Source organism: Chelon labrosus (genome assembly GCF_963514085.1).
Source record: "Chelon labrosus genome assembly, chromosome: 9".
NCBI lineage: Eukaryota > Metazoa > Chordata > Actinopteri > Mugiliformes > Mugilidae > Chelon > Chelon labrosus.
The window spans coordinates 1,416,419-1,431,932 of NC_140359.1; the positions used below are offsets into that span (position 1 = coordinate 1,416,419).

Consider the following 15,514-nt stretch of genomic DNA (forward strand, 5'->3'; position numbering starts at 1 on the left):
GGTAGGGTGTGGGTGTAAGGCAGGGTAAAAGCCTTTTTGCGAGCTTAAAATGAGTCATAGCTCCCTTTAAGTTGGGGGGAAAACACACACACACACACACACACACACATATATATCTATCTTTTGCTATCCGATCATACGTTGTTTAAAGTTTGTTCACTTGTCATTATTTGCTCAGTCAACAGAGGCAGAATTTCTTCTAACAAGTGACAACATTGTCTCTGTGCTCATTTTTGACACTCGGTCTCTTCTCTGTTGTTTTTAATCTGTGCTCTCTTACTTTCTCCACCTCTTCTTCTCTACTTGCCTCTCATCTGCTCTCCTCATTTTTGTCTCGTCTCTTTGTCCTTCATTCTGCCCTCTCCTTTCCTCTCCTCTCTGCAGTGGAGGCGTTTGAGGAAGTGTCAGACAGTCTTTGTGTTCCTCAGTACAATGCTGACGGAGAAGAGCGAGTTATTTTGTTCTTAAAGATGGTACCTGGTAAACCCTTCTGTCCCGAGTTGGTAGCAAAGATTAAAGGAGCCATTAGAAAAGCTTTGTCCGCTCGACATGTCCCTGCCCTGCTGCTAGAGACCAGAGACATTCCTGTAAGTGAAAAACATGAATCCCTTGTCAAATTACTTTATCACACTGCTCACAACTTAAGGAGTCAGTTCTGGCTTGAACAACCTTTCATTTCCATCCCTCTGCAGTACACCATCAGTGGCAAGAAGGTGGAGGTGGCCGTGAAACAGGTGATTGCAGGTCGAGAGGTGTCTCAAAGAGGAGCATTCTCCAACCCCGACTCACTGGACCTCTACAAAAACATTCCTGAACTTCAGAACTATTAGAGATGGGTTTTCACACAGCCGAGGTGAAGACCTGCAAAAGACAAGCGCCTCACTAGAATTCAGTGTATGTTTTAAATGAACTTCATTCATACTTACAGGTACAGGGATGTGTGCAAAGAGTATTGCCGAGGTAGTTTACAGAGGAACCCTGAGATCTACACAGGGTATAGATTATATATATCTAAATGATACCAAAACAACACCGTGTATATCAGAAGGAGCTGATGGTGTCAGGCAGGCAGAAGACGTTAAGGCTAAAATTTTTGTGCAAGTAAATGTTGAACTGAATTAGGCTTCGGATGTAACGTTACGCACGCAGCAGTGCCTGTGAATGCTCTGAAACCATCAAGGATGGAGAAGTGAAATGTAGCATAAAGCGCTTTGCTTTGACTTTTGATTGTTGTCATCTAGTGAAGAACCTATCTCTCTGTGTCACCTGCCTTTAACCCTGATGCTGATTCTGAGTGGTCCTCTGCCTCATGGATGCGTGCAGATAACGGACACATCTGCTGTTGTTCACCATAAATAACATTGTTATGTGGTGTGTATTGATTTATTAACGTGTACATATATATACACATATATACGAGTACATATATATATATTTTGGACTGTGAAATTGTGTTAATTATACATTTAAAGATAGTCCACCAAACTTGTTAACTAAAATAAATCAAAGGGTTATACACTAACAAGTCAGTTCTAGTTTACTAAAATGAACCAGGGATCCTTGCTAAAATAAACTTGTGAATGTTTGACCACTACGCTATTGTACAAACAACTGAGTCAAGATAAGTGTGATCTGAAATATTATTATTTCCTTACTAATGTTCGATGTGTGTCATAAAAACAGGTTCTCTCATAAAAACTGTGGCCTGTTTTGTACTTCATACGTATGAACATAGGTGTTTCCAATCAATGTAAAAAGATGAGATTCTGCTGACTTTTAGATTCATTTTTACACAGAAATGTAGAACATTTTAAGGGGTGGCACTCTGGGTGGTGATAGTAATCGGTCCTTTCATGTTCAAGTTATAGTGAAAGGTTAACTGTGGATCACTTTTACAGTAGTCTATTTGCTCTTTTACAAATAAAACGTGATGGTGATAACTGTCTAGGTCTAGTTCAGAGGTCACCTGGATGGCTGTTCTCATTTGCACGTTTTCTTTAAGGGGTGTACTTGCATAAGAAGCCTCAAAAAATTAGTTTCAGAGTTCTGACAAGAAAATCACCGGAAACTCAAGATGTTCATTTTTCTGTGTGGTGTACATCTTCACCTTTAGGTGTCATTGTCATCTGCGCCCAACACATTATTACCAAAATATAACATTGGTGCTGCAGCTAGCAGCATGTGACGACCACTTCAGGACAATAACTTCTGCTTTAGGTGGGAGAATGAAGAACAAACAGGCTGGTGGAATAACCAGAAAAAAAGTATGTGTGTGTTTGTATGTTTGAGTAATTGTCTTTCCTTTAGTGTGTGTGTGTGTGTGTGTGTGTGTGTTTTGGTGAGATTGTAGAAGCCAGTCATTTTGACAGACGGCTCCTGACAAAATAAACTATAGGGAGTTATAAAGCTCCCTATAACCTTTATAAGTGTGAACGCTCAGACCTGCCAGTCTTCAGAACAGAACAGAGAGGAAAATAGAAAAAGTTAAAAGTGAGCCTTGGTTAGAGTCCAGTTCCTCAGTGTGAAAACTATAACTAATCTAGTGTTCTAGTACTTTATTTATTCCCACCTCCAGCCATTCGAACTTGTGAATGTTTTGTTGGCTCCCTGCCTGGAGGGGCTGAAGAAATGTGCGGTGAACAGAGGAATGTCGACAAATGAAAAGCTGAAGTGTTTACCAAATTTGCAAATAACAAGCATCTGATGAACATCAGTGGTAAGTGCCACGCAGTCCCCCCAGAGAGGCTGTCTGCTGCTGTCGTATGATTCATCCCAGTAGTCTCGTAACAGAGCACATCACAAACCAGAAAATGACAGCAGCTTGATTGTACACTTTGTACTGAACAGGGGTTGACGGTAAACTTACTCTAGATGCAATCAGTTTGAATTGCAAATTGAAAGGCCACAGACTAATGACAGCCTTTATTCTGACTTGTGGTGCTTGTGGAAGTAAATGCATGGTATTCTGCTGCTTCTCAGGGAATAAGCCAAAAAGTTACAGCTGGACCCATGACCTGAGTTTTAGTTGTGCTGATAAATTACCTTTGAGTAGAGTTAGACTAAATGTTACTTTTGTTTTTCGTGCCAAGCTAAGCCAACATCCACATACTGTATGTTTTGCTACTATTATGTCTGTCAGATGTCACAAATGTAGCCTACTTACTTTTACATCTCGCTTGGCAAATTGAGCTTGGAGAAACACAATTCCATACTCCTGTATACTCTTTGCTGTATAATCTGAAAAAAGTTCTCTTGACTATCTGACGTCTATGAATATAAAGCCATAATGCATCAATATATTAGACAGTCCAACTGCAAATTGTTGACTTTTTTTTTTTTTTTTTATCCCTGCTGTCATTAAGGCGAAAGGCGGGGTACACCCTGGACAGGACTCCAGTCTATCCCAGGGCTAACACAGAGAGACAGACAACCATTCACACTCACACTCACACCTACGGCCAATTTAGAATCACCAATGAACCTGTGTATAACTCCTTAAAGGGCAAAATTACTCTTCAGAAATCCTATGGACGGTTCATACATCTTTATATGCAGACAGTACAGACACAGACATACAGTAAGGAGGGCATTTAACTCTCAGGGTGAAAAGCAAACAACTCGGCTATTTACCAAATGTCAAAATGTTGAAATAATACTTCTCAAATATTGCAGAACTCATTATAGACATATTATACAAAGATGTAAATTTAGCCATTGCAATTATCCGTTCTCTGAAGAAATAAAGCCACATACAAAAAGGGCTCCTCAATGACTTGAACATTTACTTGTGGTTATTGGTTGCTTGGTTACAAACGCCTGGGATACCTCCCAGCGCCTCATTCCGGGCTTTGATGGATTCATTTCCACATTTAGTATCTCCTCATCTCGTCCTCATTTATCTTCACATCTTCATTTGACTATCTAATTTGAAACCTTCCTACTTCCCAAATGTGTGGAATATGTTGTTGTGCCCTCTCTTCCAATTTTCCATTCACTGAGGCGCGCCACTTCCCTCTCACACCCGAAGGAGACTTGTTAAATCTTAACTGGTTCCCAAGGCGTCTGTCTCCTGAAAAGCTGATCACTACATCAATACAGAGCTTCCGTGCTTCCACTAGCGTACTTCTGAGCAGACGTTTTGCTGACATGAACATTGCAGGGGACATGGTTAATCCTGAAGTGAAAATGAAGCACCTTACTATCATACAGGCATTTAAATACGGTACAAGGAATGGAAAGGAGCATTTGTTTTAATCTGGCCAAAGAAAAAGGATCCTGTACCTCGAAAATGACATCTAAAAGTATTTCTTTCACATCACCCTCAAGCAAATGTATTACAGTCTGTTTTATGTTCCCATTCAATTGAGTATGACACAAAGAGCAGTTAAACGGAAAAGAATCTGCACTGAGGCTCGTGCTTGTGTGCAGTGGCCTAAATTGAATCAAGCGGAGGCGCAAATTGCTCTCATACATTTTCCGATTTCGTCGCACGGGTAAACAATTCTTTTATGACCTCTGGTAACAGTAATTGTGACTTTATAAAACCCTGAGGTTGTTCTGTAATGGAATGTAAATATGCATTTGGCAGATATTTTCAGGGAGTGTCTCAAAAGCATATCTATGTTTATGTTTTTTATCTCATTTATCTGACTTACGTGATTTGTGGCTTTTCTGTGCTCTGTTCTGTTTATTGTGTTTGTGTCTTCATTGCATAGATTTTCTTTGTATTTTGCATGTCACTGAATGTTTGTCTTCCTTTGTTTTGTTGTGGTGTTGTTGTCTTTGTTTATTTTTCTTATTATGTCATGAGTTTCAGTTTTGGACTTTTGGTCAGTTTGGGTCTTCATGTGTGTTCTTCCTGTTTTGGAAGAAGATATTTGTCTGTTTCCACCAGGCCTCTTAGAATGACTGCATTGCAAAATCTCCATCACACAGTATCACGAATATTTCAACTGCAGCCAACACATTTATTTAAACTATTTTTTTAAATAAAATTCCTTGATTTTTTTTTAAAATAAACAAATAAATAAATAAAATGTATTTCTGGTAAGTTAAAGTTTATTAACTGCACATTTAGTTCAAGATTTGGCATTTCTTTGTTTCTGTGGTCAGACTATGTCAGACAAGGCACCTGACTACAAACTGACAAGATGTATGTTACTAGAGAGCTGTTGAGAACAGAGTGTGTAGTGGAAAGTTGTTGAAAGAGAGAGAGTCCAATATCAAGTGTCGCTAAAGGAGCGAGACCCCCACATACAGGACAGTTGAACCCTCTTTACATATCAGCTGCTGTCCCCGCTGAATCCATTTGTTCAGTATGTCAATGAGACTAAAGCTCAGGAAAAGGCTGAAAAGACGCAGATGAAATGCACGGCAGACAGAAAATGCCAAATGTTGATGGAGTGATACCTGCTGTGTCTGGCCATCATGATGGATCAGTATGGAACATTCAATATGAGACACAATCGATACCTTTAACCTCTGTACATGACAGCATAGGGGATGGGAGGCCGTGTTGAAATGATGTAGGCTGGTATCTGTCATTTAAAGCTGCAGCTTTTTTTTTTTTTTTTTTTTTCTCGTTTGTTGGGAAATTCATGTCTTTGTGATTTTGGTCCAAAATGTTCACCTTATTCTTGTAAAGAAAATGTCTGGAAATCAAATCAGAACCAGTGAGATAAACTTTGGATTGTTGACAACGTTGCATATGTTTAAGCTCCTGTATTCTATTCTAAAGTATGAACCTCAGTACAATGATGAATACACAATAGAAAGCACAAATCCTCACAGCTGATAACCTCAAGGGTAATTGATTTTTTTTAAGGCATAGTAAAGAATGGCAGGTCACCGCTCCACCATCATCACCATGATCAGAGAGAGAACACAGATCTCAGAATGTGTTAACAAGTTTTGTTTGCTGCCTGTAAATGAGACAAAAAAGTAAAATATATGAAATAGTTGTATTTTTAAGGACAGAAAGGAGGATAATACATCAACACCAAATGAATTTCTGTTGTCGATGAAATCCGCAGTCCTTAGAAATAACTGCCACATAATCAATGTATTATAACCAAGAATGATGTGTCTCAGATACTGTAAAAATAAAGGACTGATCAGATACAACAATATGGTATTAATCTGAAATATATAGTTTTCAACACAAAAAACTGATGTTTAAATATGTGAACAACTTTTATTCCCAGCACTTTATTTTGTACATTTAAAATTTCCTAATATATTTGTCCAGTGTGTCTACCAACTATTCTCTCTCTTCCTGCCCTGTAGTCCATCAATTCCTTCATTGACCCCCAGTTCCATTCTTCTCCCTTAAGTCAGTTACCCTTTGCCTCCTTGGAATGGCCCCTGTGAGCCTTTTGGTAGATTTATTTCTTGCCTCTTGTTCAGGAAACATTTTCTGACTGCCTGACAGTTAATCAACGCAGTGAATTTTGCTCTTACCACCTGGCTGCCTCACACCATTAATTCAGTCATTCATTTGAGCCTGGTCTCTGGGAGTTTAGTTTCTGACAAAGTTCATTTAACAGTTACTCTGTCGTACAGAAAACAACATACCACCACAACTTACAAATTGCGAAATTGCATCTTAAAGAGTTGAGCATTTTTTTCCATCAAGTGACAAGTGCTTGACAGAGAAAAGTGTTCGGTTTAAATAGAAAACATTAAGCTATCCCCATAAAGGCTCTCAAAAAACGGTCTGAGGAATCATACTTCCTGATGTTTTTTCGCCGGTATTCAAGAGTGTCTGTTCAGCTCTCTTAAGATGAGATGAGTGGATGAAGTCTGCGCCCCTCACCGTTTTTTTAGTTTCATGTGAAGCATTGCTATAATTCTGAGGTATTTGCAGTTGTTCCCTGTTACCTTTAGAACCACAGAATCCACACTTATTATTGTGTTTAGTGTGAACTGATCATGGTGAATGCTCTGATATACACTGATCATCCACAACATTAAAACCACTGACAGGAGAAGTAAATAACATTGACCATCTTGTGACAATACAATGTTCTGCTGGGAAACCTATGGACCTGGCATTCATGTGGATGTTACTTAGACATGTAGCACAAACCTAGACCAGACCAGACACCCCCCCCCCATAGCAATGACACTCCTTGATGGCAGCAGCCATCCCCAGCAGGATGCAGCCTGACCAATTCACTAGATCCCAAACTGATCAAGTATCTGTGGGATGATCCACAGAGGCCCCTCCTCTCAACCCATAGGGCCCAAAGGCCACCACTAACAACATTCTGTTGCCAGACCAAAATTATAGTCTTAATTTATCTTGTTTCAATTTCATGTTGAATCATACTCAGATAAATCTGAAATGGTATGATTCAAACTGCCTAATTTTTGTTTGTTGAAGAAATATTTGAGTTGAGACTGGCTATTACAACTTTGCACTTTTTTGAAAGAAGAAAACACAACCTAAAAACACACAAGCACATGGAAACCATCTGATGTACCTTCATACGCTCAACGTCTCTGTCTACTTTCATTCTACTTTTCAAACTGCTGCTGAGAGAAACGGGACAGGAGGAGGAGGCATGAAAGGAAAGAGGAAAGAGAGAAATTTGGGTTGGAAAGCGATGTGTGAGAGGAAGAAAGCAAGCTTGATAGTAACGTGGAGGTGAAGCAAGAAAAAAAGAAAGCAAGCCAGACGGAGGGAGAGGGTAAAATAAAGAGAAGTGAAAGAGATGAATCATATTTGAAGTCACAAATATAAGCCAGACAGGCGGAACGCCATCAACATTTTGATACCTTTCCAATTCCACCTGTCAATCTTCCCGTCTTTTCTTTGCGAGATTGTTTAGCTGTAGGTGGCTTCCTGCTTTGTCGAGGCAGCCGAGGCAACCTCTTTCACTGTCACAGCGTGGTGTACGTTATTTCTGTGGAAGTGTGTGTGTTTGTACCAAGTCTCCTCCTCCATCTTCCAGAGACAACATTGACTTATTAAATGCGTCAGTTTAACTGCCTGAAAAATCCTGGCTCTCAGAAGTGACAATCTGAAACTGAGAGTTAAGCGAGCGAACACTGATTGGTTCAGATGTGTTGGAGAAAATTGTTTTTTCTCACTTGTTGGTATTAGTTCTGTGAAAAAATGGTTAAGGAGTGGGATGTGTTTTGGCACTTTTACTAACCAAGGAATAACACTTTCACTTTTTCCAAATTAGGTTGTATGCACTATTTGTATAATTATGCAAGATCACAAATGGGTGCTTAAGGAATTGTACTGGGCTGTATGTCTGCCATGATGTCTGTAATTACTGGTTCTGATGCATTCCTTCTGCCGTGTTCTCAATTTTTGTAATTCAGTGTATTTTCCTGTTTTATTTTGAAAAGTTCCTGGTCCCTGTGTCTTGTCAGTTTTGCTTTCCTTGTGTTTCTGGTTTTATTTTGAAAATAGTTGCTAGTGTGCGTTAGTTTTACTTCCCTGGTTATTGCTTTCACCTGTCTTCCCTTGTCTGTGTGCTTCCTCCTCTACTGGGCCACCTTGTAATCCTGTCCGAATTTGTGTAGTTATAGCCCTGTCTTTGCCTTTGTCGAGTTGTTTGAGTTACCTGCATGTTGTTCTTGCTTGAGTTTCCAGATTCTGTGTGTATTGGTTTTAACTTTCCAATTTTCCTCTGCTGGATTAACCTCATACACATAGACAGATACATAGATACATAGATCCTCGCGATTTTTTGAAGGATGTCCCAACAAATCTGCATTCGAATGTTTAATATTTACTCACAACGTTAAAAGCAGCAAATTGAAATAGTTTGACGTCTACAGATTCTGTTATTAAAGTAAGATTACTTATTAAAGATCCAAAATAAGAGTAAACAGGTGGTAGAGAGCCATCTATAGGAGCAAAAACATACCGGATGGTATGATTGTACTGTCTGGATTGTCAATTCTAATACTTCATCCTACTTTTGACAGAAACTTTTTAAAAATGTTTGAGCTGCCTTCCAACTTTGATTAGTAGTTATTTCCATTGATCCATGTCCTTAAGTTAATGTGATAAAGCTGTTACATGTAGACTAAAATACAGTCCATATGTACAGTATAATGTTGTTGTGGTCAACTGTGTCTCACCAGCTGTTTTAAGTTGATGTAATCTCAACGCAAAAATATGGTACCTTGGAATTTTTGACAACAATGCATCAGTGGCTTCTGAAAATTCCCATCTGATTGACAGACAGATACAGCTGGATCCATTCAAAGACAGATGGAGATATGGATGGCTGGACGAATGAATGAACGACATGGGAGAAGACAAAAAATGAAGTGATAAGGAAGGAGAGAAGGCAGTGCTGAAGAAGAAACCTCTGAACTGCCAGTTTCCTCAGATAGGAAGAAGTTAGACTAAAGTAAAGCTACAGTTCCCTGCAGAGAAATATAGTGCTAACAACAGTTACCCAGAAAAAGTACTTCACACTCCTTTTAAAAAGGAAAACAATGACATGGCAAGAAGTAGAGTGGATTAGGCACCGTTTAATGATAATTGCGCACAACTAAAGAACAGCAGATGTCAACCGCAACCTTGATTAAAAACCCATTTTTTGATTTGTCACTGGACTATTTCAACTGTGTCACTAAATTTTAACCATAACCACTAACAGAGCTGTTTCTGGGCACTAGGCAGTGCATCAGTTCATCTGCTTCTCTTCTTACCCTGATGCACCCATCACTCTGGAACAGGGTAAATCTGGACTCATCAGACCACATGACCTTCTTCCGTTGCTCCAGAGTCCAATCTTTATGCTCCCTAGCAAATTGAAGCCTTTTTTGTCCGGTTAGCCTGACTGATCGGTGGGTTTCTTAAGGCTACACAGTCGTTCAGTCCCAATCCCTTGAGTTCCCTTCACATTGTACATGAGGTAATGCTCTTACTTTTTTCCGACCACATTTCTTCCTCAAAGTGGATGGTTCCCTATTATCCTTCCGATTTTTAATAATATAACTTTGGTTTCATCTGGAGTCGTTCGGAAGATATTTAGATTCAGGTTAACTCTGGACTCAACAGGGAACAGCACTAGTGTATCATAACAAAATATTGGTGACATGAAGCGAAGCGAAGCGGCAGATAATGCGCTATTTAGAGGTTGTGTTTTGATGCCCCAGTCACTCCCACTATATGGATATACGCAGCGCTCTGCTGGATCTAAATATCTTCCCGAACGACTCCAAGTGACACCAAACTTATATGGGTGAGTAAACGATTGTATCGCCAGAAATAAGGTCCAGGTTGTAAAAAATGGTAATTCCCCTTTAACCCAATTTTAGTAGTTTCTCCAATCTCCTTAGATGTTTTCTCTGCTTGATGCATGCCAATGATTTGACCCTTCTCAAACAGACTAACATCTTTTTCATGACCACAAGATATGAACATGGTTGTTTAAGAAATAAGAAGCTACTCATGCCATCATTTGGGGTTAAATAACTTGTTGCCAGCTGAAAGATAATCACCCATGTAGTAATTATCCAGTAGGAGGCTTGTACCTGTTTGCTTAGTTAAATCCAGGTGGCGACTTTCTTTTGGCCAGGCAGTGTGGGCATATTTGTATACTGTGACATGCAATGACTACTCCACATTTAAAAAAAAATACCATTTCTATTCTTTATTTAGCCTCTGTTTAATCAGAACAGTTTCACTAAATCTTAAAAGCTAAGCTAAAATCCACTCAATTCACTGACTAATAACTCAAAAAACAAAATCAGTATGATCATACCATAATTAACATGAGATAGTCATGTAAAACAGCTTAAATTATAAATATTAAATTAAATTATATTTTCGTATTTTTACATTGCAGAACTCCAGAAAGGAAGCTCACCATAGTTCTACTGCCTAGCAGTTTAAAAAGGCCAGAAGCAAGGAAAAGGAAGGGATAAAACTGACCACTAGCCTTCATGGCCAGTTCTCTGGGAAGATCTGAGGGAATAAAGGGGAATGATTTTTAGCATGGGCACTGCCATCTTGCCGTTCTATGCAACTTGACATCACAGAGTTGGTTGACTTGGCGATTCCAATAGTGGCAGACAGTGATAGAGAGGAGACAGAGATATCGAAAGATAGAAAGTGAAATATAGATAGCGGAAGATAGATCTTTTTAGTCAGATAGTGAAAGATATATTTAGTGAAAAACACAGAACTATAAAGCTTGTGAAATTGAGAGAAACATCCTTTTGTCAGAAGACAAAGGGGAGGTGATTATTGGATTGCCCCTGGATGTAATGATGAATTTTACAGGATTAAGGACGAGGACAAAATAGTGTCTGTACTGATGTGCTGGTTAGCGGCACAGATGGCACCAATGCCAGGGTGTGCAGTGAGCAATTTTTGGAGGACGACTGCATTGAGGAGAAATCATTTGAGTCAGGCAAGCTAGTGGTTCACCTGACCAACAGACTAAAGCCTGAAGTCTCTCCTTGTCTATTTTCAATTTCACCGCCTATAACTTATCCTCCACTGATCGACCAACATACTGTGACAAGGGCAGCAGAGAAGCAACAGTATGTCTCTCCGAACAGAAGCACATAAACACCTGCTGCCTAATTCTTCACCCACCAGACAGTAACATGTCCCCAAAGATTATCATTGCAATAAAGTCATCGGATGGCTTCTTGGCTAGATAACACAGCAGTCAAAAGACAGTCATAAATTAGAAAGCAAGCACAACCAACGTAAACACTTGGACCTGAAAGTATTTACATAAAACTCAATCCTGACAATGATTACTCAGCCCCCATGTGACGGAGTTATATCCAAGTGCAGACTCATTTTAACATATTGTGACCGCCAAGATCAGCTGATCCAAAAATCTGGAATAAGAACAAGATCAGTGAGGAAGTGGGCTGCCAGCAATGACCAAGCTAAAAGTTCCCTCAGGATCAAGGAAATCATTGGCAACCCCTGCTATCAGAAAGCAATGCTTAGGAAGTTCCCATTTTCAGCATTGTTCAAAGTCCACTCCCAAGGAAAGGAGCACTCTCATTCAGGTGTAAGTTTGTAACCTGGAGCAGGAAAGAAGAAGAGAGAGTGAAGGCAATCGAGCTCGGAACGCAGGGAGCTTGGATCAGATGGGATCTTCCTAAGAGGTCAATTACAAAGGCAGAGCTGTGCCGTCTGGAGCCGTTTCGTATCTCTTTCATGCTCAGAGCCATTTATGGCACCCTACCAACAGCAATAAAGCTGCACAGGTGGAAAATGAGGGATGACCTGTTGTGCAGGTTTTGGGGAGCTCAAGGCACCATGGCTTACATCTTATCAGGGTGAATAATAGCATTAACTCAAGAGAGATGCAGGTGGTGTCATGACAAGGTACTGCAAACCCGCAGACATCTTGGAGCAGCAAAGGCAGAAGAAACAGCAAGCCAAACAAAATGCTGCTCATTTCAGGGAGTATGTGGAATTATTTGTTGATTTATTTACAAGATGATAAGAAAATATTTGCGGCCATTTTATAAGCCTTTTATTAAAGTGGGTTATGTGGGTGCCACCACTAGTTCCCTCTCGGAAGATGTAAAAAAACTGGTAAAGATAGCAGCTAACTGAGCAGCGAAGATGGACAAATGGCTCTTACACCTAAGTACTGCAACTCAGGATTCATTTGAAAGTTCAGGGGAGCCTGCAGTCAAACGTATGAAGGAGGCGACATTCAAACTCAGACAGAACAGTGAAAAGTACATTTTGTATGGATTAACCTGTTCATCTGCGGCTCCTCTACGGCCTCAATGTTTCACTTGCTGGGAAATCCTGGCAAATAACTCAATGAAGCCAGCTCAACTACAGCAGGACCAGAGCCCAAAGCACTCGGGAAGTGTCTGTAACAAAAGCTGGGGCAGCTGAATTTTAAGTTGGTCAGACTGTATGATGAGAGCCAGGCATGTGCCAGGCATAGCGCTGGAGGCATCTTATGCCGTATCTCAACTTGTGGCTAAATCAAAAAAGCCTCACACTATTGCTGAAGAGCTCATTCTCCTTGCAGCTATTGTTTTGTCTGAAATTACGATTGACTAGAAAGATGCACTCAAGACAGTTTCACTGTGAAACAACAACATGCCCCATTAGACTGATTACATATCTGCTAATATTGTTGGGCGGGTGGTGAACAAAATGAAACAAGCTGGTCAGTTCACTTTGCAGCTGGATGGAATGACAGAGGCTCAGCCCCTGGCCTTTGTTTGTTACAAAGATGTGTTAGACATAAATGAGTACATTTTATTTTGCAAAGTGCTGCCGGGAACGACACCCGAGGATGAAATTTTCCAGGTTTTAGACAGCTTTTACAAATGATCTGCAGTGGACATCCTGCAGCCACACCTGCACTGATGGTGCAGCTGCCATGACCAGAGGAGTGAAGGGACTGCTTGGACACGTGAAAAAGGAGAATGCACTGTATTATTCACCATCAAGCACTGGCCAGTAAAAGACTGAGTCTTGATTTGCTTGAAGAGGTGTTTTGGATGATGCTGTGAAAGTGATAAATTTCTTCCAGTCCTGACCAGTGTATCACAGCCTGTTTCAAACTTTCTGTGATTAAAGCGGCACAGAGCACTAACAGCTACTGTTTCACACAGATGTCTGCTGACTGTCTCATGGAAAACATTTCTGAGACTTTATGAACTTCACAATGAAGGTTTTGTGATTCTTAAAGTGCATCCACATCCATACGCAGTGGTGTCTGAGGATGCTGAGTGGGTGGCATATCTCTCTGGTGTTTTGACAAAGCTGAATGAGCTCAACCTGTCACTTCAAGGTAAGGAGTCACACATCCTGAACATGCATGATAGAGTGAAATCGATTTACAAAGAAGCTCAAACTATGGGTGAGGAAATGTGATGAGGGAGATGTGAGCTGTTTCCCACTTCTTGACTCTTATCTTGACCTTCTCAGCTTTGTCACATCAAAACCAAGCACAGGGACAGTTGTTTCCACAGTGCCCCTAGAACTATTAAAACTAGTTTTATTTCTTTGTGGTAAATTTATTATAAGTTTAAGAAATGCAGGATTATTTAGCTTCATTTAGTTTATTTTGAACATGATCATTTCTAGTAAAAGAAGATAATCAACACAAGTGGATATTTTTGTAGTACAGTGGAATAATTCTGATCATTTCTATCTATCTATCTATCTATCTATCTAGAGTGCAACTACTCACATTTAGCATTTAGTTTTAAATGTTTTCTGTTTTTATTCTGTTTTACTTCCTTGATGTTTCTTGTCCTGCTTCACTTCCTGTCTGTGTTCTCCCTCTGATTGTGATTTGCTTCTCCTTGTGTGTTCCTCCCTCATTGGTTTCACCTGTATCTCGTCAACCCCTCTGCCCATGTATGTGTGTGTATATAGTCCTGTCTTTCTCTTTGTCAGTGGTTGAGTCATCTGTTGATTAATCTGTTTGTGTCCCAGTGTTCCAGCCTGTTTTCTGTAGTTACCACATACCTTGGTTTTTGCTTTCTCTTTTGACTGGATTGCACCTGTTTTTGGATTTCTATATAATATAATATAATATTTGTGTCGCCATACAAACTGTGCAATCTGGCAGCACTGTCTAAATAGAGAGGTAGAAAAAAGAAGTAGGTGGGAAGGAAGTGAAGGGAGGACAACATGCAACAGAAAAGTAGATGAGTAGGCTGGCATATTCGCTTATATGCTCATGTCATGTTTGTCAGTATGTCAGTTTGGTAACAATAGATAACTGTTAGCAATGGGTAGGCTGGTGGAACCAGGACAGGCCGTGCATTTTCCATCGAGGCCATTAATGACCTCCAACCTTATTCAGAACACTTCTTAATATGATCGTTATGACGTCACTGCTATAGAAACCATCAACAACATGATGATACACAATAAAATAGGAGGTTGAATCGGTCAAGGAACAGCATTTTAATCATCAACCACCAGGCAGATTTCTTTGACTACAGCAACATGTGATGGCTGAAATATGATTGTGTAAAAGCTCTAATGCAAAGTTACACTGTCAAACACACCACAGTTGAGAGACAGACAAGCCATAAAACGAAAAGAATAGGCTATCGGGAATAATTTAATAAGATTAATAAGAAGGAAAATATTAAAATGTGAGTCAGTGATTTTGATCAAGTTTAGGCCAGCAGAGAAGGCTTTGCTGACCCTAACGGTCCTACAGATCAGAAACGAGCAGTTCCCCAGATCAGAAACACAAAGCTCCAGGCCAGAGAGACTCACAGCAAGATGGGGGAAGGGGAGATGGCCAATGATACAGACATTTAATGATATGCAATATGAACGCATTAACAAAACAACCAACAACTGTCTAAGAGTATAAAACTGACAAAGACCAAATGCAAGACAGGAAAGAGACAACACTCTCTTTCTGTAGCAAAGATTTGAAACCACAAATGACAATACATTTATTCAAATTTCGAGTTTGCTCAGATGTGTATGTGTACATTCTGTGACCAAACAATATTAAGGTCTAATCTATAATGTTCTGCATTAACTCAAATACAAATTCAACCTAAA

At 39.9% G+C, this 15,514-nt stretch overlaps 1 protein-coding gene across 1 annotated transcript in view; it reads left to right on the plus strand.

Annotated features, from left to right (window-relative positions):
• The window catches only part of aacs (acetoacetyl-CoA synthetase), a 39,755-nt gene extending 37,332 nt beyond the window's left edge, over positions 1-2,423 (plus strand). The window contains exons 17-18 of the mRNA XM_084550659.1: positions 385-587; positions 693-2,423. Coding sequence (XP_084406785.1) covers positions 385-587; positions 693-830 — 341 coding nt within the window. The 3' untranslated portion in view covers positions 831-2,423. The remainder of the gene's footprint in view (positions 1-384; positions 588-692) is intronic.
• The last annotated feature ends 13,091 nt before the right edge of the window (positions 2,424-15,514 follow it).